Source organism: Nematolebias whitei, chromosome 2, assembly GCF_014905685.2.
Source record: "Nematolebias whitei isolate Nwh7 chromosome 2, NemWhi1, whole genome shotgun sequence".
NCBI classification, from domain to species: domain Eukaryota; kingdom Metazoa; phylum Chordata; class Actinopteri; order Cyprinodontiformes; family Rivulidae; genus Nematolebias; species Nematolebias whitei.
The window spans coordinates 51,433,670-51,457,462 of record NC_056499.1 but is presented as its reverse complement, the minus strand read 5'-3'; the positions used below and the strand labels follow the sequence as shown (position 1 = coordinate 51,457,462).

Genomic DNA, 23,793 nt, shown 5'->3' with positions numbered 1-23,793 from the left:
TTTGGTGCACACCCATCATCCATATGGTGTACATGACCCAATCTGCATAGGAGACACTGTCTGAGGATTGTGTACATGTCGGGAAGACCAGCCCAAGACAGCCTCAGTGTTGGGCACTTTGTCTTGCTAGGAGATGTGCAGGATGTGTTGGAGGCAGCACAGGTGAAAGGTGTTGAGCATATTTTCCTTCCGGATATATCTAGTCCAGCTTTCACTGCCACACAACAGTGTACTGAGGACACAGGTATTGTAGACTGTCATCTTCATCTTCAAGGATAGCTCTCCCAGAGGCATGCAGTGAGGGAAGTGTTCTAGCAGCTATCTCTATCTCTTTGTTGATTTCTGCATCTTGAAAGATTGTAATTGTGGAGCACAGGTAAAGTATGTGCACAGGTGAACAACCTCCAGTTGTCCTCCTTTCTGGATGGAGTTTGCATGTTCTTTCCATGCATGCATGGGTTTTCTCGGGGTACTCCGGTTTCCTCCCACATGTCGTAGTTTACGGTTAGCAGCGAACCCAGAGTGCAGAACAGGGACTCAACTCGGCAGATATACAAAAAATAGATTTTAATGGTAAATAAAAGTACAAAATAAACAAGCTGACGGGGCAGCAAAACTTACATGAATAGGCACGGGGAACTCAGGCGACAAGAGAGACACGGGGAACCAGGAAGACTCAGGGAAAGACTTAGGACAGACTCAGGACAAAACTCAGGACAAGACTCAGGAGACCCAAGGGAGAGTACCAACGAAGACGACCCGACAAAGGACAAGACAGAATAGGGCAGCTTAAATACTGGGAGAAGACGAGACGTGATGACAAACAGCTGGGACGAGACACAGGTGGCAACAATGGAAACTAACGAGGAAGCACGAGGGAAACAGACACAAACCGGGCCACAGAAAAGTACCATCCTTACACCACAGACCAAATACATGCATGTTAGACTGATTGGTAACTCTAAATTGTCCCTAGGTGTGAGTGAGAGAGTGAATGGTTGTTTGTCTTGTTTGTCTCTGTGTCCCTGTGATGGACTTGCAACCTGTCCAGGGTGTACTCCGCCCCTTGCACAATGATTGCTGGACATGGGCACCGGTGGCCCCTGTGACCCAAAACGGAAGAAGCGGGTAAAAGACAATGGATGGATGGAAATCACACTGAGCCTCGAAGACTCATTTACAAGTGAGATCTGTTTATGTCCTGTGGTGTGGTGCCTTTCTGCCAGCACTGGCACAGCAGCTCATGCAGAGGCTGTAGGAGTGTTGTTTTGCATTGCTTAAGAGGTTGGGTATTATGACATCACTGCCTGGGACCTTCCCTGAGGCCAGGCTGTCAATGGCTTTGTTTAGTTCTTGGATGCTGGGTTCCTCATCCAGCATGTGCATAGTAAAGAGATTCAATTTCATCAAGGGCTGTGGCAGAGACCGGGTTGTTGTTGAATTTAGAGTGTCTTGTGCATTGCCGTCAGCTACCACCACACCAAATTTCAGCTCAATATAGTTTAAAATAGTTGAGTTATCATATTTTTCCCTTTTAGCAAAGGTGACCATCTTGGATATTTGATTTGCATCAAGAATGTGTAACAACTCACTCTCAGATACAGCCATAACACATTTCAGCTCAATATATCAAATAATGTCTGAATAATGAGTTATAGTCAAAATATGTATTCTGAGGTAGCTGTGGCTGCCATCTTGACTCAAAATGGCTCCAAACATTAAGCAGTTCTAGAGATACATCTGATAATTGACTTTGTTAGTAAAAAAAAATCCAACAAGCTGTTCATGAGATATGTTGCTAACACAATCTAAGTTTACATGGTAGTGTAGTCCCTCGATACTTTGTGGTTCGACTTTAGTGCACTCACTGTTTCGCAGATTATCATCATAAGATTATACATGGCACATGATTGGCTGATTGATGGAAAGCGACCAACCAGAGCATTGTGCTCTGTATCCCGGGCGCTGACTGGCTCAGTAACTGTCGCATCAGTCTGTCTGCTCTCTTTCACTGTGCTCTTTTAGAGCATTTAGAGAGTTTAGAACATTGCAAGAGTGTGGGAATAGCTTATAAAGCTTTAAAATATATAGAAATACTAAAACAAATGTAAAGTCACTACTTCACAGATTTTCACCTATTGCGGGGGTGTCTGGAACGTAACCCCCGTGATAAGTGAGGGATTACTGTATTTCTAAATATGATGTTTTTGGAATCAGATCAGAGGTGCGTGCGTGTTCCCGTGCATGCGTGTGTGCAGGAAGGGCACAGTGACAAATTCCTGAAGAATGTAGGAGAATCTTGGTTCTAACAGCTTCTGTGTAAAAACTATAAGGTCTTTTGAAGAAATTCTTGAAGCATGAGTGAGACAAAAGATTGATTCACACTCATGTGGATTTCTCATTTTTACCTCACTATGTATCAGAGATATGATGAGTTAAAAACACTCCTCACAATCCGATCTGAACAAAAACTTTACAAAATTAACATGGGGAAACCTGAAATGTTCATTCTCTGCCTTCTGAAGTACCTCTCATAACTCTCCTACAGCCAAACCAGAAATACTGGTAGAAAGATGACAAAAATGCTGTTTTGATATATAAGTGTCTCTTAAAAGATGAGGTGGTAGGAAGAGTTTGGTCAATGACTTTCTGAGTTTTTTCATGGAGCTCTCCACACTAGGTCATGTGACCTCAGAGCTGCAGTTAGAAGGTGGCAAGCATTCCGTCAGGTGTTTTGAATGGGAAAAATGGGTGTCCCTGCTTGCAAATTACATCGTCATGGTAACTCAAAATGCCAATAAAGTAAGCGCATACATCACGGTGCCGAGCCGGTCGTTTTGATATAGCATTTGTTATATAAACACAAATTGCAGTTCAGGCCGCATTAAAGTTGACTAATGAGTAAGATATAAAGTTAAGAAACCCTTGTCAGGTGGATAATAATGTGGCTGCTTTAATGAGCAGTCCCCGAGCACAACAAAAAAACAGACTCAACGAATCAAATACATTTTATTTAACTATACAGTTAATGTTTATGAGGCCCTTAATGTTTGGGCTCTACAACAATTAAGAACTCTTCTATCAAAAATTTTATTTTTTCTCCTTTCTCCAAAAAATTGTTTATGTTGTTCGTAAAAAAAAAAAAAAAAAAAAAAAAAAAAAAAACATAATATGTACACTTTATTATCTTAAATTCAAATTTTTGTGGTCCATGAGTCCTTTCATCTCAACAGTTTTGGCCCACAAAAAACGTTTGGACCCCCCTGGACTAAAGGCTCTGTGTAAAGAAACTGTCGGTTGTCTGTTATGTTTCAACACTACTGATATTATTATATTTCTGTGTTGATTAGATGCAAAAAAAAAAACCAAAACCTTTATGACCATTTTTTACAGTTTTCATCAATGGATGAATTTTGATAATGAATTTAAAATCAACACTGAATGTCAAAAGCTGGAGGACAGAAGATGGGTTTAATGTTTTGGTGCACATTTCTGCTAAAAATGTGATGGAGTCATTTTAACTTAAGGAAAATGAAGCTGATATTTTAAATCAGTGTTTATGCTGTTGGTTTACCTGATCAACAAATGTGATCAACAGTTCCTGTTTCTACATAGAAGAACAAACTAAACACAGCAAAGCAGCAAAGCCTGGAGACGTTCTGGAGGTTTGGCACTTTCAAGCTGTGGAGCTACACTGCATCAGGTTTCTATGAGGTTCTTTATGAGTGACTGAGTTAAGGCTGCTGCTGGGGGGCGAGGCGTCAGAAGCGGCTGGAGATGTTCTTGCAGTGCTGGCGCGCCTGCTTGTGAAGCTGCGACACTCGCTGTGTCAGCTGAGCCAGGGACGGGGGCACGGTTGGTGAGGACAGCACGGGAGGTGTGAGGTCCAGCTCGTGCACCAGTTTCTTGCAGCTCTCCAGACAATCGGCAGCAAGCGGGAATCGAAGCAGCAAGCTCTTTATTGGAGCACAAATGATGAGAACTAGACAGAAACATCAGTGACAGCATGAGGACATCACAGCAGGGACTGATTTTAACGTCACTTTCAGAGTTTTGACTTTTAAGATTAAACCTTAAAGTTCACAACTCAATTCTGTAAAATACCAACACAGAATGCACAAGAACACAGGACTACAACTAATTATTGCTTTGTTCTTTTCAGCTCTCACCTCCAGATCCAGAATCTTCAGCTGCTGCTGCAGTCCCAGGCTGAGAAAACAAAATCACACTAGTTTTAAAGAAAAACAAGACAATGTTACTAACAGTTCACCTGCTGTCCAACAAAGACCAAAGTCAGAAACTTATTTAGGTTCACTATGCTCATCAAGACAAAAGCCCCAGCCAGTCAGAATACAGGATAAACACACAGCCAGTTAGAGAACAGGACAGCAGTGGGCAACCCACAAGGACTTCAATGCCTTCAGAGAAGGCCCAAGAATTCAGCACATATGAAACGTTACACTACTACAACATACTACCATACTACTACTACATCATAGTAGTACATTTAAAGCTTTAGTCAAATATTATAAATTTATAACTAATATAATTTAATACATAATATATTTTTAAGGCAGCACGGTGGCATAGTTGGTGGAGCTGCTGTCTTTCAGCGTGCAGTTTACCCTGGATCCTGGTCCAGAGGCCTTTCTGGGTGGAGTTTGCATGTTCGCTCTGTGCATGCGTGGGTTTTATCCAGGCACTCCAGTTTTCTCTTACAGACCAAAAACATGCATGTTAGGCTGATTGGTAACTCTAAATTGTCTCTAGGTGTGAGTGAGAGAGTGAATGGTTGTTTGTCTCTATGTGTTCCTGTGATGGACTGGAAACCTGTCCAGGGTGTCCCCCGCCTCTCTCACAGTGACTGGTGGATATGGACACCAGTGACCCCCGCCACCCAAAAAGGAAGAAGCGAGTAAAAGATAATGGATGGATGGATATATTTTTAATGCACATTTTTCTCCTCTACTTTTGGTAAACTAATTTGCAGTTGAGCAATAGTTGTTTTTTTTTAAAGTCATGAAAACAGAATTGTTCAATCCGATTCTTTTAAATTTTGGGTTCCAGACAGAAGCAGAAGGAGCTCTCATTTGTTAGGACCTCATTGTCAGGAGAGAAGACTGAACTCAAAGTCTCTGCAGGATTAGGTCTGTCACGATAACAAATTTTGTTGGGTGATTAATTGTTTCAGAAATCATTGCAATAAACGATAATGTTTAAAATTTGACAATTAGTAATTATTGTCAAAATTAAGAAGAAATGTTTGTTAATTTGTTTTGTGTGTTATCCTAACCTTTTTTTGACCACCAGATGGCAGTATAAGACTGTTTGAACTGAAGGATGGCTGGTGAGGGAGAGAGCAGCGTGACTCTTTAAGAAAAATGGGAGGGAGGCCCCCTGATGTGACATGGGCTGTCTCTCTTCATTTCTTAAAATGGCAGATGCTCGGTGTGGATTGAGCTCTTTAGCATAACATTTTTCACACAAAGCTTTTAATAAAAAACCATTAAACATGTTCACAGCTTCTTTTAACTTTTTACACAAAGGCATGGGTTTCAACCGTGAATTTTGACAAGACAGTTTTTTTCCCCTGAGGTCGGCCTGTTAGCTTAGCTTCTCAGCTTAGCTGCTTTTAATGATCCAAAAATGTGATTTTCGACGGTTAAAATAGATTTTAAATAGAAAAGAGAAAGGGAGGGGTCAGTGAAAAGCACCGGATTTGAGCCTTTTATCATCCAGTGTCTTCAGTAGAAAGAGAAAGACACAAAGAAACGATAAAGCTGATAAATGAAAATGAGGTCGATAATTTTCATTTATCATGGGATTAATTGATTTATTATTTATTGTGACAGACCTATGCAGGATGTTTGTTTAATAACTGACAGGAGAATTAACAAATCACAGAGTTGATGTGGAGTGGGTGGGACAAAAAACAAAATCTTAAAATGTTTTACGTTTGTGTCCACATGAAAATTTGTGACACATTCAATAGCAAATTGCAGTTGCTCTAAAACTGGTTAAGTTCTAGAATTGCGCCGCTCAAGGTGGCTGCATGTTGGAGCAGCTCTGTTACTTTCATTCTGAGATTTTGCTTTTGGAAACTTTAATTCCTGTTTTTCTGGATGTAAATCACATTTTTTGGATGATTGTTTCCTCTGGTATCAGATGCTGTGCAGCAGGAAGGATTTTTACTGAAACTTTTTTGGTTTTGGACATTTGTTATGATATGTAACCATGGCAACAAGGCAGTTTTCTACAACAACAGCTGAATAACATTTCAAAAGCTCAAATAATATCTCAACTATGGCCCCACAACTCTCAAATGAGTTGAAAAGGATGTTCTGTGGACGCATTCTCATCTACCTGCCAGCTGTGCTCAATTGCCTGATCTCTGAGATCCTGGAACTAGCAAGAAACACGGCTCACGACAGCGGATAGACAGGATCGTCCCTCAGCACCTACAGTTGACTGTCCACAGCTATGAGGAGCTTGGCAGACTGCTGGGAGGAGTGGCCATCACTCTGAGAGGAGTTCTGCCCAGCATTCAAGCGGTCCTACAGTCCAGGGGAACCGAGAGGCCAGCCGAGTCTGGGTGGACGGATCGGACGGTCTGCAGCCAGTTTCTTAAGATCCACTGTGGGATGGACCTTTACAAGAGATCCTTCCTGTCTACAGCCATCAGCATCTATAACATATCTTAATGAAATGAGGATAACGAGTTACAACAACAAATAATTTCCCTTTGGGACTAATAAAGTATTATTGAATTGAATTGAATTGAATTGTATCACATGAAATTTTATGTTTAATGTTACTGTAACAGGAAGTTCTGTGGGTTACTGTAAATGGTGTACTTGAACAAGAGACTGTGTGAGCCATAGAGGCTGCTGGGTAATCTTGGACAGAAATGGGTGGACGTTTTCAGGCTGTGTTCAAATGGTTGTCCCTGTTGGTTGTTCTGTTTAGTGTTAGGTTGGTTATTTATGTTCAGGTTGTTGTTAGTGACTGTAAAATAAATGACTCCATAAGTCAGATGTTGTATTTGCTGGATAAAAGGAGGAGAAGCACTTCCTGTCAGCAAGTTACTGCATTGAAAAACTGAAAGTGATTTAATCGAATCGTGACGCTGTAGTGTCAATGTTAGCATTTAAGAGGATGTTACAGTATCACATCCTAACTGAAGGCCTAGAACTTATAGTCATGGTTCCCCACTGCAAGAGATGCAAAACATTGGATATATTCACCTTCTCTGTGATGGTGCATGGGTCTTTTGTAGATTGTGGGTCTGGTTGTTGGGTGACAGGACTCCCCAGGTCCTTCTTCTTTGACCCTGGTGCTACATCCTTTGACGAAGGACTGACTCGCTCTGCTGACTCAAATAAAGTGGGCGGGGCCATAGGTTCCCCTGTTTCTGGACTTGGCACTGCCTTGTCTTGAGCTGTAGCCACGACCTTGTCTTTTTCTGGAGCGATGTCTATCAGACACCTGGTGAAGAAAGGGAAAGTTAAGTGCTATGTGTTATCATCATTGCATGTTCCCATTCAGTGATGAAATTAGTTCTTTGCATTTAACTCATCACACCTGAGATACACCCAGGTGGAGCAGTAGGCAGCTATTTAAGCATCTGGGCAGCAATTAGGGATTAGGTGTCTTGCTCATGGACACCATGACATCTGGGCATGGCAGGGAGTAGATGATAGATGAAGCTTTTGTCCCTAGTTACCCATGTCCCAGGAGAAATTTGTATCCGAAGCCAAACGAGGGAATCAGATTCAGATAAGCCTCGATTGTTGATGCAGACAGATTTTTTTCATCAGCCTTGAGTCCTTCTGGAACTGTCTGGTTCAAAATGGCCTGATTTGTGGGAATCCATTCCACTGATCCATATTATGAGCCTCCTTCAAGGTCAAGCCCACCACACTGACGAGTCCCAGAAGCCGCAGCTGACCTGCGATTCTCAGAAATCGACTCCATTTTACGGTTTAGCTCGTAAATCAGCTGATTTTGAGTACTCAGCACAAACCAAACCTTCACACTGACTCGGAAGCTTGGTCATGGCCGAAACTGCTGCCGATGTCTTCTTCAAAAGTCGATAAACGGAGTCCCGCTGATGCCTAAAAGCAGAGTCCCTGCTATCATAAATACAAATATATAAATATCTTTAGCATCCTCCTGAGACAGGACTGAGAGGCACATCAACTGCCATACTCCCCACGGATCCATGACGTACCCCACAGCGTGAGTCTCAGCAGGACAAGAGGGTTCTACAGGACCCTGTCGTTTTGTTGAAAATATTTTGTCGATTACGTTGAAAGTCCAGGTCACCAAATCCATAATCTTAATCTTTGTTCAGGAGATGTGTACCAGGCGCTTCAGACACACAGAGAGCAAAGCAGGAGGAAAGGGAACAGGGAAGGGAGGGCAGGAGCAACCACCTCGAGCGAGAGCCAGACAGAAATCTTGTAGTATATTGTAGATTTTTTTCCCCCGGCCACATTTTATTTATTTATTTTATATATTGTTGACAGTTTAAGTGATAAAAAACTGTTTTGCCCTCAGATGTTATTGGGGTCTTTGCTTTATTTCAGGCTGTTACTGTTCAATAATCTTGTTCGTTCAGTGACGTTATACAGGAGCTGAAGGTCTTACTGTAGTTGAGCATCTGCGTTTTGCAGCCAAACCACAAAAATGCCATCTGTCGTAATTGTTGCAACTGCCAGGCTTGGGGTCAAAGGTCAGGGTAGAGAAGGGACTATGATGTCATTGTTTTTAAAAGCTTGTGTTTAAGCTGTCCTCTTGAAAACACAAAAGTGGTGATTAGGCCTTCATAGAATGTTACTTTAGTGTGGATGTGAGGCGGAAACATCAAGAAATATTTCTGTTTTCACAAAACATTTTACAATCTGAGATTCCTGGCCAAACCCTACCTCAACGTGTGGCAGAGTGTTGTACAAAAAAGTGATATCTGCAAAAATAAACTTGTGAAAATGTTACCATCCTACTGATTTATGATTTACAAGTGAAACACAATTGAGTTTAGCGTGATGCTATTCTCAGAACGTCCCTTAGAGGTACATTGAAAGAAGAATACCTTAGTATTGATTAATAAACCCAAGGAATCCAGTCAGTTACTTAGACTACAAGCATGTCTTAAAGACATAAAAACCTGCATGACCCTTAATTTTCTCCTGTTGGAACACAGACAAGACTGAGGTTTAGGTTTTTGGACCTGAGCACCTTAGGAATTAATTTTTCAGTCTTTCTCCCTCCTTAGATGGCATTAATTTGAACTCCAGCTCTAATGTTAAAAATCTTGGCGTTATTTTTGATCAGGACATGTCTTTTATCCCCCACATTAAAAATGTTACTAAAACTGCATTCTTCCACCTGCGAGATATCACTAAAATTAGAAACATCTTATCTACAAATGATGCAGAAAAACTGGTCCATGCATTTGTCACGTCTAGACTGGACTATTGCAATGGTTTATTATCTGAATGCCCAAATACGTCTTTAAAACGTCTTCAGTTGATCCAAAATGCTGCTGCTCTTAATTGGAGTTAGTAGGAGAGATCATATCTTTCCAGTTTTAGCTTCTCTCCATTGGCTCCCTGTCAAATCCAGAATAGAATTCAAAATCTTGCTTCTAACCTACAAAGCTCTCAGCAACCTGGCCCCATTTTATATTACAAATCTTATTGTTCCATATTTTCCTAACAGAGCTCTTCGCTCTCAGACTGCAGGTTTACAAACCGGATACCAAAAAAGTTGGGACACTAAACAAATTGTGAATAAAAACTGAATGCAATGATGTGGAGATGGCAAATGTCAATATTTTATTTGTAATATAACATAGATGACAGCTCAAATGTTTAATCTGAGTAAATGTAACATTTTAACGGAAAAATATGTTGATTCAAAATTTCACAGTGTCAACAAATCCCAAAAAAGTTGGGACAGGTAGCAATAAGTAGCTGGAAAAAGGAAATTGAGCATATAACGAACAGCTGGAAGACCAATTAACACGAATTAGGTCAATTGACAACATGATTGGGTATAAAAAGAGCTTCTCAGAGTGTCAGTGTCTCTCAGAAGTCAAGATGGTAAGAGGATCACTAATTCCACCATTGTTGCGCAGAAAGATAGTGCAACAATACCAGAATGGTGTTACCCAGCATAAAATAGCAAAGACTTTTAAGTTATCATCATCATCCGTGCATAACATTATCAAAAGATCCAGAGAATCTGGAACAATCACTGTGCGTAAGGGTAAAGGCCATAAAACTCTAGATGCTCATGATCTCCGGGCCCTTAAACGTCACTGCACCTCAAACAGGAATGCCACTGTCAAGGAAATAACAGAATGGGCTCAGGAATACTTCCAGAAAGCATTGTCAGCGAACACAATCCACCGTGCTATCCGCCGTTGCCAGCTGAAACTCTACAGTGCAAAGAGGAAGCCATTTCTAAGCAAGCTCCACAAGCTCAGACATTTGCACTGGGCCAGGGGTAATTTAAAATGGAGTGTGGCAAAATGGAAGACTGTTCTGTTGTCAGATGAGTCACGATTTGAAGTTCTTTATGGAACACTGGGACGCCATGTCATCCGGACCAGAGAGGACAAGGATAGCCCAAGTTGTTATCAACGCTCCGTTCAGAAGCCTGCATCACTGATGGTATGGGGTTGCATGAGCGCTTGTGGCATGGGCAGCTTGCATGTCTGGAAAGGCACCTTTTTTTTTTTTTCCTTGCTACTCTACGGTGAAACCAGACGTGTTTTCCCTCTCTGCCCCCCACCCGCTTCCCTGCTGCGCTCTTTTGACCTGTGAACCCTTAAAAAGCCTCGTTTTTTCCTGCATACCTCTTAATTGGAAGGATCAGCTGGTCTCTCAACAAAATCGATCAACTTCTCCCGACAGGAGTCAGGGTAAGGAGGACCCTCTACCTCTAAGGAAACAAATTGGATTCATGATGACGACTAGATTCTACTGTTTGGGTTGGTGAAATCTGGTTGTCTACAAATTTGTGTGGAGGTGTTGAAGCTTGACAGTGCTCGGACTGAATGTGGAGCTGTGGCAGGGAATTGGAGCAGCTGTATCAGGACTGTGATCTCCCTGGCAGCACTCATGAATGGTGGGAATAATCTTGGAGAAAACTGTGAGCTCAACTTTGGAGTAAAGGATCAATTTGGCTGTTTTGGAGTTTCCATCAGAGAATATGTACAGCAAGACTTTAAAGGCAAAAACAACAATTCACGAGTTCTGCCTGACCCAAACTGTGGCTTTGATGCCGGACTTATCTCAACTCCTCCTGGAATGTTTTGAAAACAACAAAGATGCTTTGACTGTTTCCTCACCCCTCCCTTCCCCAAGGCCGTGGACATGTAACAGAACCTCAACTGAGCTGAAGATGAATGTCACCTCTTATCTGGACAATTGCTGAGGGGGGACTCTGGACTATGCTATGACTTTCCCTTAAAAATTCAATGTTTTCACCGCCTATATGTAAATGTATAACGTCTGTTTATTTTGCTTTGCTGTGGTAGGTTTTTTTGATGCCTCAAATTGTGCCCTGTCTAGGACACGGTGTGAGAGATCTTTTTTTTTTATATCGTCTCTCCTCATGTTTTCTTTCCTTTTCTTATCTAAGCAAAATATTATTCTGAATAAGAATAAGAAGGCCGCGCTGATTATTTTAGCCGCAGCTTCGTGCACTCCGCCCATCTTCGGACGACTGTACGTACATATTCGCGTTGTATCTCGGTGCAATGCCAATAAAGTTTATTCTGATTCTGATTAATGCAGAGAACTATGATCAGGTTCTAGAACAACATATGCTCCCATCTAGACGTCATCTCTTTCAGGGAAGACCCTGCATTTTTCAACAAGATAATGCCAGACCTCATTCTGCAGCAATCACAACATCATGGCTACGTAGGAGAAGGATCCGGGTACTGAAATGGCCAGCCTGAAGTCCAGATCTTTCACCTATAGAGAACATTTGGCGCATCATAAAGAGGAAGGTGCGACAAAAAGGCCCAAGACGATTGAACAGTTAGAGGCCTGTATTAGACATGAATGGGAGAGCATTCCTATTTCTAAACTTGAGAAACTGGTCTCCTCTGTCCCCAGACGTCTGTTAAGTGTTGTAAGAAGAAGGGAGGATGCCACACAGTGGTAAAAATGGACTTGTCCCAACTTTTTTGGGATTTGTTGACGCCATGAAATTTGGAAACAACAAATTTTTCCCTTAAAATGATACATTCTCTCAGTTTAAACTTTTGATCTGTGATTTGTGTTCTATTCTGAATAAAACATTAGATGTTGGCACCTCCACATCATTGCATTAAGTTTTTATTCACAATTTGTTTAGTGTCTCAACTTTTTAGGAATCCAGTTTGTACTTGTGGTTCCTAGAATTTACAAAAACAGAATGGGAGGCAGATCTTTCAGTTATCAGGCTCCTCTCTTGTGGAACCAACTTCCAATCTCTGTCCGTGAGGCTGACATATTATCCAGTTTTAAAACTAGGCTTAAGACTTTCCTTTTTGATAAATTCTATAGTTAAGATTGGCTTGGGTTTCCTGAGCTGTCCCCTAGTTATGTTGCTATAGGCTTAGACTGCTGGAGGACCAACTGACTCACTCGGCTACTATCATTACTTACTCTACTCAACCTGTTTTGTATTTGTAATTATTTTTCTATCCTTAACATGTGCTTTTATCTTTCAGGTACACCTGGACCTATATCTGGACCTATCATTCTGTGTTCGTCTGTCTCTCCTTCCTGTCCTCTCAAACCAGCTGGTCAAAGCAGATGACCACTTGTCCTGAGCCTGGTTCTGCTGGATGTTTCTTCCTTTTAAAAGGGAGTTTTTCCTTTCCACTGTTGCCACTGTGCTTGCTCATGATGGGAGACTGCAACGAAGCCAAGATTCAACTTGTCTGCTGGCCTCCTTAGATAGAGAACTTTACTAATTGGCTTTTATATATGTGAATGTTCCTGTAAAGTGCCCTGAGACAACTTTGTTGTGATTTGGCGCTATATAAATAAACTGAATTGAATTGATTCAGTGAAAAATTCTGAGAAGTTGTTGCTTTAGGTTGCCTTAACGAGTAGATTCCCTCAGATTGAACAGCTGTCTTCTCATTTACTCTCACTGCTTTCTGATTTGTACTGATTTAAATAAATCCAAGGCTCCTTCAGGACAACATGCTGCATCCTTTTTCCCTGTGGGGAGAGAGAACATTGTTGTGGAGGGGTGATCCACGGAGCATCATTCCCTGAGACAGTGACTCTGAGTTTGACAAGGTTGAATAGAAAAATATGTTGAAATGTGCACTGATCAGATGTTTGCACTGTGAATGTGAAACTGTAACCACAGAATTCTCAACACCTTCACCTCTGAGCTTAACCTTACTTTTAAAGCTTTTATACTGTATTTAGAGGAATAAGCGCAAATGTAGACAAACTGCAGCTGGGCAGAGAAATAATGTTTGGTTGGCAGCAATTAAAAGTCCACATCTCCCTTTGCACGAAGTTTAAATGAGATTGTATAAATTCTAATATGTATCCCCACAAAATACATAATTCATCAAGAAACAGGAGCCTGAATGTTGATAAAATGATAAGAGTTCTGCTCCAAACTCTTATCCTGTTCAAACTCAGACTTTTATTGTTCCGTCTCGACTCACACAGGCTCTGAGTTACATGTGATTTCTTAGTTTTCCATCTTTACTAAATTTGCAAAAATCTCAAAAAATCTTTTTCCACATGATCATAATGTATGGGCTTCCGTTTGTAAAGTTACACGATCAAAAATTAACAGAAATATTTTGTTTTATTTAGCCTTTAATAAGAGTATATATATTTCAAAGTCATATTTTCACCATGTTATTCATAAATTTATAAATGTTAATGTTTATCACAATTGATACATGTGCATTGAAGAGATTTAATAAAAATGTTGCAATGGTATTGTGCTTGTGTAACTGTGACAGAGTCAGAGTCTTTATCATTCTTAAAAATATCATCCATCCATCCATCCATTATCTTTATCCGCTTATTCCATTTTGGGTCACGGGGGTCGCCGGTGCCCATGTCCAGCAATCACTGTGCGAGGGGCGGGGTACACCCTGGACGGGTCGCAAGTCCATCACAGGGCCACATAGAGACAAACGAGACAAACAACCATTCACTCTCTCACTCACACCTAGGGACAATTTAGAGTTACCAATCAGTCTAACATGCAAGTTTTTGGTCTGTGGGAGGAAACCGGAGTACCCGAAGAAAACCCTCGCATGCACGGAGAGAACAAGCAAACTCCACCCAGAAAGGCCCCTGGGGTTTGAACCAGGGACCTGCTCGCTGAGAGGCAGCAGCTCTACCAGTTGCGCCACCGTGCTGCCCCAATTTAATTCAATTCAGTTTATTTATATAGCGCCAAATCACAACAAAGTTGTCTCAGGGCACTTTACAGAAACATTCACATACATAAAAGCCAATTAGTAAAGTTCTCTATCTAAGGAATCCAGCAGACAAGTTGAATCTTGGCTTTGTTGCAGTCTCCCATCCTGAGCAAGCACAGTGGCAACAGTGGAAAGGAAAAACTCCCTTTTAAAAGGAAGAAACCGCCAGCAGAACCAGGCTCAGGACAAGCGGCCATCTGCTTTGACCGGCTGGTTGAAAGGACAGGAAGGAGAGACAGACGAACACAGAATGGTAGGTCCAGGTGTATCTGAAAGACAAAAAAACACATGTTAAGGATAGAAAAAATAAGACTTAAGTCTTAAGCCTAGTTTTAAAACTGGACAATGTGTCAGCCTCACGGACAGAGATTGGAAGTTGGTTCCACAAGAGAGGAGCCTGATAACTGAAAGATCTGCCTCCCATTCTGTTTTTGTAAATTCTAGGAACCACAAGTAAACCTGCAATCTGAGAGCGAAGTGCTCTGTTAGGAAAATATGGAACAATAAGATCTGTAATATAAGATGGAGCCAGGTTGTTGAGAGCTTTGTAGGTTAGAAGTAAGATTTTGAATTCTATTCTGGATTTGACAGGGAGCCAATGGAGAGAAGCTTAACTGGAGAAATATGATCTCTCCTAACTATAGTAACGTTTTTAATGTGGGGGATAAAAGACATGTCCTCATCAAAAATAACATTAAGATTTTTAACATTGGAGCAGGAGGACAGATTAATGCCATCTAAGGAGAGAGAAAGACTGAAAAATTCATTCCTAAGGTGCTCAGGTCCAAAAACCAAAACCTCAGTTTTGTCTGTGTTCAACAGGAGAAAATTAAGGGTCATGCAGGTTTTTGTCTTTAAGACATGCTTGTAGTCTAAGTAGCTGATTGGATTCATTGGGTTTAATGGACAAATATAATTGTGTGTCATCAGCATAACAATGGAAATTTATCCCATGTTGTTTAATAACTTTACCTAATGGAAGCATATATAAAGTAAAGAGTATTGGCCCAAGCACGTCTCCAGCATATCTATGTTTGGCGCTGAAGTGTCTAATCATGATGCTTCAGTTCAGTTGAACACATCAAACACCGCACCTGTAGAAATACACTAACGTAAATTAAAAAAATAATAATTTGAGCCCATACTGATATATTATTATTAAAATCACATACATCATTTTACTGTAATTATATTAAATACATGGGCTAAATGGGTTAGATTTTTTTTTTATTATTCAACCTTTATTTAGACAGGTAAATCCTATTGAGCCTCGAGGACTCATTTACAAGAGAGACCTGATTTCAACAAAGAATGATGACAACAATGGACAACAGCGACAACAATAGACAATTATAAAAAGGCATACAGATTTTTTAAATAAAAAAAACACCTAAGGTGCACCCGTGCGCATTCTTTTCTAAGAGTCTCTCTGCCGCTGAACGGAATTATGACGTGGGGGAACGTGAGCTGCTTGCTGTCAAGTTGGCCCTGGAGGAGTGGAGACACTGGCTAGAGGGGGCCAAAAAACTTTCACTGTTTGGACGGATCACAAAAACCTGGAGTATCTTAAGACAGCTAAGCGCCTTAGTCCCAGGCAGGCCAGGTGGGCACTATTCTTCACACGCTTTGACTTTACTCTCTCCTACAGACCTGGAATCAAGAATCTGAAGCCCGATGCCCTGTCCCGGCTTGAGGAGGATGAGCCCAGTCACACTCCAATGGAGAAGGATTTCATCCTTCCTGAGAAGGTGCGGCTCGCCATGACGCGACTAGAGTCGGAGCTACGTCAGGCCCAGATAAATCGCGGTCCACCTCCTGGCTGCCCCAAGGGTCGAATCTTCGTTCCCCAAAATAAAATAAAGGAAGTGCTCGAGATGTGTCATTGCTCTCGCATTTTTTGTCATCCTGGTCTTAACAAAACGATGACTGTAGTCAGGTCCCAGTTTTGGTGGAAGAACTTAGCATCTGATGTTAAGGACTTTGTTTTATCCTGCAATAAATGCAACCAAGCCAAACCCTCACGTCGCCCCCCAGCGGGTCTACTCCGACCTCTCCCTGTGCCCTCACGTCCCTGGTCTCATCTTGGAATGGACTTTGTTACTGGTCTCCCTCTCTCTGCCGGTCACTCTGTCATCCTCACCGTGGTGGACCACTTTTCCAAGATGGTCCACCTCGTTCCTCTGCCTAAACTCCCTTCAGCTAAGGACCTTGGTCAGATTATGGCCAGGGAGGTTTTCAGGCTGCATGGACTCCCTCAGGACATTGTCTCTGACCGTGGTCCCCAATTTGTTTCTAGTTTTTGGAGGGAGTTCTGCGGCCTCCTCTGTGTCTCTCTGAGCCTGTCCTCCGGTTTTTACCCACAGACTGATGGCCAGTCAGAGCGAGCCAACCAGGAGGTAGAGACTAAGCTTCGCATCTTATGTCAGGATGACCTTAACAAATGGGCCGACAACCTATCATGGGTCGAGCGTGCTATGAACTCGCTGCCCTCATCTGCCACAGGCCTGTCACCTTTTTATGTAGTTTATGGGTTCCAACCACCAGTGTTCTCCATTCAAGAACAAGAGGTTCGGGTGCCATCCGCCCAAAGGGCTGCCCTACGATGTCAGCGGATTTAGAGAAGAGCCAGAAGGGCACTCCTGAGGGCTAACGCAACATATGCCAGAGGGCCCAACAAGAGGCGCTCTGTCTAACCTGATTACAAAGTAGGCCAGAAGGTCTGGCTGTCCACAAAAGATCTACCTCTGCGGGTAGATTCCAAGAAGTTGGCACTCCGGTTTATTGGTCCTTTCCCAATCAGTAAGATCAACCCCGTGGCAGCCCATCTTCAGCTTCCTCGTACCATGCGCATCCACCCCACTTTCCACGTCTCTCGCCTTAAGCCTTTTTTTCAGTCTCACTTTAGGTCCTCCACCGGACCCCCTCCTCCCACCCATTTCATTGATGGTGCCCCAGCTTTCACTGTCAGAAGACTCATCCGTTCCAGACAGTGGGGTCGGGGTATCCAGTATTTGGTAGATTGGGAGGGTTATGGCCCTGAGGAGCGTTCCTGGGTCCCCAGTCGCCACATTATGCATATACAACAGGACAGATTCTCTCTCCCAAAAGAGCCAGATTGGACTCAAATCTTTGAAAACCAACTTCTTCTGAACTTGAACAAGAAATTATTGCTGCAATATTAAAATGTGTCAGTTCATGATGTTAGGACAGGAGACAAGAGATGTCTGCAAATGTCTCGACACTCAGGTCCAAGTTTTGAAAATGGTGTCAGAAAGTTAAAATATTGTAAACTATTGACCCATTACAAGGTTATATAGACAGTATTTTAACTAGTGTTGATGACAAACTGGAGTTGAAATATCAGTTGCAATGATCAGTGCCAATTCCTTTGTTAGTTGTGTCTAATGCTGTTAGGAGTGCGCGGGGAACCCAGATGGTACGAGACCCAGAACGAGGCAGACACAGGGGAAATACAAAACAGTTTATTATTTACCGTGATAATAAATCCACACGCTGCTTCTCAGCAACTCCTGGAAAGAGGGACGACAGGTTAATGTTGGTCCAGAGGGGAAGACCTGAGTGGTTTGTTTGAAGAGCGTTTTTGTCCTTACAGTCCAAACCCGAAGGAGGGGAGCTGGTCCTTCAGTCCAAGGAGTGAGCAGCAGAGGGAAATCCAACGAGGGTCCAAGGGAACGAGGAAGGCTGGCAACTGGAGGCAAAAATGGCACAAGGAATACCTGACAGGCCGAGGGATCCAGATCAGGTCACGAGGAGATCCAAAAACACGAGGAACCAGGAAACTGGAAAAGAGAACACAGGTGAACAAATTCTTTTCACCTAGACATATCTAGCTCAACAGTACTATACCATGAGAGGTGATATGCTCCAGCGATGAGTCACACTGGGCTGCAGCCTTTTGTAGATGGAGAGGCTCATCAGGCTGATGGCCGCCAGGCGTTGTTAATCAGCGGACATCAGCAAGGCAGGCTGCAGGCAGTGGGACCCTTACAAATGCTCCTTTTTTCCTGCAGACAACTTTTACTTAAATGTGTTTACTGCAGTTAAAATGACACATTGGTTTTGATTTGTGTTAAATAAAAACTTTCAAAGGTATAATCATTCCTCTTTCTTATTTTGATTAATAGCATTTAATTCTGCATGTCATCTCTGAAATTCTGACGCACAGAATCATAAGTCCAAGTGTGAACTGTGTCACAGAGTAAACACAATAAAAACATGTATTATCTGCAGCATTGTTCATTAAAATGGCTCAACACTATTAATGTATTACAGAAAATATACAGTACATATGGTACGCAGACTTAAAGATATGTAGACCATTGCATTATGTAATACTTTCAGCAAGTACTTTTACTTTTAATACTTTAAGTATTTTAAAAGCAAGTACTTATTTCCTTTTACTTAAGTAAAAATGTTAATGTGGTACTTCTACTTTTACTAGAGTACATTTTTGTCTGTTTATTTGTACTTTTACTTAAGTACAGTGTTTGAGTACTTTCTCCACCACTGGTTTTAAGATGGGGCAGCACGGTGGCGCAACTGGTAGAGCTGCTGCCTCTCAGCGAGCAGGTCCTTGGTTCAAACCCCGGTCCAGGGGCCTTTCTGGGCGGAGTTTGAATGTTCTCTCCGTGCATGCGTGGGTTTTCTCCGGGTGCTCTAGTTTCCTCCCACAGACCAAAAACATGCATGTTAGGCTGATTGATAACTCTAAATTGTCCCTAGGTGTGAATGAGAGAGTGAATGATTGTTTGTCTCGTTTGTCTCTATGTGGCCCTGTGATGGACTTGCGACCCCTCCAGGGTGTACCCCGCCCCTCGCACAGTGATTGCTGGACATGGGAACCAGCAACCTCCGTGACCCAAAATGGAATGAGCGGGTAAAGATAATGGATGGATGGATATATATATATATATATATATATATATATATATATATATATATATATTAGGGGTGCACCGATCACAGTTTTCTGGCCGATCACCGATTTCTAAAATGTTTGACCAGCCGATACCGATTTTGTTTTATAAGCGACACTGTCAGGTGTGGTTATTAGGTCACAATGTCCCTTCAATTTTCCACTTATTTTATTGAAAAGCATACCCATCCATCCATTATCTTTACCTGCTTATTCCATTTTTGGATCACGGGGGTCGCTGGTGCCCATGTCCAGCAATCACTGTGCGAGGGGTGGGGTACACCCTGGACGGGTTGCAAGTCCGTCACAGGGACACATAGAGATAAATGAGACAAACAACTATTCACTCTCACCTAGGGACAATTTAGAGATAACAAACAGCCTAGCATGCATGTTTTTGGTCTGTGGGAGGAAATCGGAGTACCTGCAGAAGACCCACGCATGCAATGAGAGAACATGCAAACTCCACCCAGAAAGGCCCCTGGATGTCACGAATCATGTCCCCTAGATTATATTTTCTGTCACCCTGATCACTCTTTAAAGTTTGCTATAAATCTTTTCTGTGAGTTTCATTTATTCTGTCCGCTCTGGTAATGTTTATGTACGTGAGTTTTTGTTTGTCTTCTTTGCATGCTGGTGGAGGGTGATGTCACGGTTGTTTAGTTTTGTCTTCACTGCAGCCAGCAGCAGCTGATTGAATTCAATTGGCTGCACCTGTCTCACTCACCTTTTAAAAGCTGCACTCTTTCTCCTCTTCGGTGCCCGGTAGTTGAAAACAGTTCTCTGCAAGTAAATACCTCGCGTTCTTGACCCTTCCTTGTTCCCCCATAGTCTTTCATGTTCCCTTGTCATAGTTTACCTGTCTCCTGGTTCCTGTCCTGCTCCTGGTTCCTGTCCTCCCCTCTTGGCTTGACCTCCTGGACCCACGACTCACCTGGACATCGTCTCTCGTTCGACCCTTTGGATTATTACATCTTCAGCTTTCAGTTTTGACATTCGCCTGCACGACAACGCCTCCTCGTCTTCTCCTCCGGTACCTCCTGTCTTCTGCTCTCCAGTTTTGGACTCTGGCTTGTGTGACCACGTCTCTTCGCTCAACGGACTCACCACCCACCTGTCGCTGCGGCCGGCTGCAGCCCCTCACCAGACTCGGCCTTGCCTGCAGCAATCCGGATCAGTTTGGACCTTGTCAGTCTCCAGAACCCCCAAGCTCATCTGAGACGGTTAGTGGTCTTCCTCATTCTGACTTTTGCTCTCCATTATCTCCTGCACGACCACTAACCGATCTCTGTCTCATAGACTCGTTCCTGATCTGGAAACTGAACCCAGAAACTGTACCAGAACCGATCCAATCTGCTATATGTCACATTGACAATAAATCTAATTTAATTTTGACTTTTTGTGTGGTGATTTTGGTCCAACCGTTAGGTGGTTCGTTACACTGGACTGGGATTTGAACCAGGGACCTGCTCGCTGAGAGGCAGCAGCTCTACCGGTTATGCCACCGTGCTGCCCATTCCTATTATTTATTTATTTTTTTATTTTAATTTTTTTCCGGTAAGATGGCGCCCGTGTACATGGCCTGCAATCTACCTCTGACTGTTTGGATTATTTCTGCTTTTTTCGTTTTTTTGTCTGGGATATCAACTCGCTGCTTGTGTATGACCGACAACAGCTCCTCGATCTTCGATTGTCTGTTTCTGCTGTCGCTGATTCGGACCATTTTGATCGTGACTCGGGACCCCCCCCCCCCTTCCACCCCTTCTGGCAGACATGCCTGCTTGTTTACGCTGGGCCCCAAGCCTGCCTTCTCGGAGATATCGATCCAGACGCCGGGGAAAACGTGCCGGCCGGCTGGTAAAACTCAAAGCTCTGCAAGGTGTCGTGTCTGGTTACCATGTCGTGTTCAAAACAGCTGAGACATCGCCCTCGGTATAAAAGATTTATTTGACAAACAGGGGTTACAGATATTCAGAGACAAACAATTACATTATTAAAATATATGCATATATTTGGAGCATTAAAGAACGAACCGTCTCGGTCTGGTCTTCCCCGGAAATGCCCGATGAGCGTGTGTCATTTCCGGCTTTTATAAAAGCTTGAAAGAGCTAACTCCTCTGATTGGTTTAGCCCTTCAGTTCCCATGGTTACTGGTTTAGCCCGCCCCCTAAATGACGTTAGTTAAAAGTTTATGGCACACTGAAATCGTTCGTTTTAGCTGTTTGTTTAACGTGATTATACCTTAGTGATACCAAATGATTTGAGTTAAAGTTGTTTCTTTCTAGGAATAATTAATAACTATTAATTATTATCTAACTCATGTTTGCGTGTTCTTACTTGATCCTTTTTATACTTCTGTTTTAGTTTAGTTGCTTTTGTAGCTTACTGTGACAATTAACCATGTGTCCTCTCAGCTAAACCGACCCTGTATTCAACAATGATTAAATGTTAATGGTTATTATTAAGAGAGAACCTGAGGGATTTTATTTAGTCAAACTATATTAAGTCTAAATTAAAGAAATGTGTTGTAGCTTTATTTATGTTAATCAGTCTGCTATCTGGCATGATTTGATTGCTTGTAATATATCAAATGTGAACTTGTAAAATTATCATTAGCTAATATAAGATTATATGTAAAGGTAAAATAGTTAGAATTAGTAAACATTTTCTATAAATATAGTGCAACCCTGGAAGAAAGACACACACACACTTTGTATAACATGACATTTGAATGCTTGATAGGAAATATAAAAAAGGTATAAAAATATGAAATCCAACAGTGGTCAACATTTCCACAGCCAGCTTCCTACGTGCCCAGACCAGGGAAAATATATGGGTGTTGTCTACCGGCCCGGCACTTGGACCGTCCTGGAGGCGCTGTTTTTGAAAATCTGCAACTGTTGGCGCGCACCACCACCACCATGGCTGGTTCTGTGTCGGACCAGAGCAGGACCTGCCTAAACACAAGGTCTGTTGCCAACAAGACTTTTATTCTAAATGACTTTTTTAAAGACGAGGGACTAGATTTTCTTTTTCTCACGGAATCCTGGTTGCCTTTGGGTGATTCAAGCGCCTTGGTGGAACTTTTACCTCCTGACTGTCTGTGTTTTAATGCTCCGCGGCCATCAGGTCGGCGGGGTGGTGGAATATTAACTGTATTTAAATCAATCTTTTCCTGTAAACAGTTGTCCACCCTCATGCCCCGCTCCAGTTTTGAGCTCAGTGCTTTTGAACTCGGACATTCCCCTCCCGTTCTGTGTGCGATTGTTTATCGCCCCCCTCGTTCCAAGGACTTCATAAGTGAATTCTCTTATTTTCTGGCCTACATCACACCAAGATATGATCACTTTATTTTCGTTGGTGACTTTAATATTCACGTCTGTTGTCAGGAGAAGCCGTTAGTGAAGGACTTCCTTGATTTGTTGGGCTCATTTAGTTTAATTCAACATGTAAATGCTCCCACCCAACAACACGGTCACACTCTGGATCTCATTTTAACACGTGATGTCTCTGTTTGTAATTTGGTAATCGGTGACAATGTTCTCTCAGTCCACATGCCTGTCTTGTTTGATATCATCACGCCTTGTCCTACTGCTAAGTAATGTGATTCGGCACGTACTTCACGCGCCATTAACCATTTCACTGCTGCACGTTTTACTGAAGCTTTTAGCTCTGAGAGGATCGATCAGCTCTCATTGTCTCTCTCCACCGAGGAGCTAACCTCTCAGCTTAACTCTGTTTGCTTAATCTAAAAAAGTTAAATCTGGTCCTCTGGACATTAAAAAACAAAGCAAATCAACAAAAAAAAATGCAGAAACGTTTCGTCTCTCATCCGAGAGACTTCCTCAGTCTGAGGAGCTGTATTCAGCTCAGTCTCTTAAATAGCACCGTCTCAGGGTAGATCAACCAGTTTTGCTGCTGACAACCAAAACCAGCTGATCACATGCTCAAGAAGGACCATCAGCCTAACAATGGATCATTAGCACACTGATGGCTGTTTACTGTTCACAGAGGGCTGAGTGATACTAGCAATCACAGCATTGTAAGAGGGGGACAGTTGAAACCGGAGGCCTCCACCACTGTTTAACGATGGACGATTTCTTTTCACAAAGATGGCCTCCTTTACTCCTCTCTCAAACCATCGTTCTTCTCTGTCCAGGATGTGAACATCTTCATCCCTGAAAGAGTGACCGCTGGCCTGGAGATGAGTGTAGACCGCAGAGTCCTGGCCTGATGATGTTGATCTTCTGTGCTGGGCCATCCTTTTGGCCAGTGGCTGTTTAGTTTCCCCGATGTAAGACTGATCACAGCCCTCCTGACACTGAACAGCATACACAACATTGCTCTGTTTGTGCCGGGGGACTGGATCTTTGGGATGAACCAGTCTTTG

The 23,793-nt window shown here is 42.4% G+C and overlaps 1 protein-coding gene across 1 annotated transcript in view; it reads right to left on the bottom strand.

Moving 5' to 3' along the window:
- Positions 1-3,761: 3,761 nt before the first annotated feature.
- Positions 3,762-23,793, bottom strand: part of LOC119427190 (cyclic nucleotide-gated cation channel beta-1) — a 174,665-nt gene continuing 154,633 nt past the window's right edge. The window contains exons 17-19 of the mRNA XM_037694773.1: positions 7,245-7,485; positions 4,170-4,209; positions 3,762-3,982 (exon numbers count right to left, since the gene is read on the bottom strand). Coding sequence (XP_037550701.1) covers positions 3,762-3,982; positions 4,170-4,209; positions 7,245-7,485 — 502 coding nt within the window. The remainder of the gene's footprint in view (positions 3,983-4,169; positions 4,210-7,244; positions 7,486-23,793) is intronic.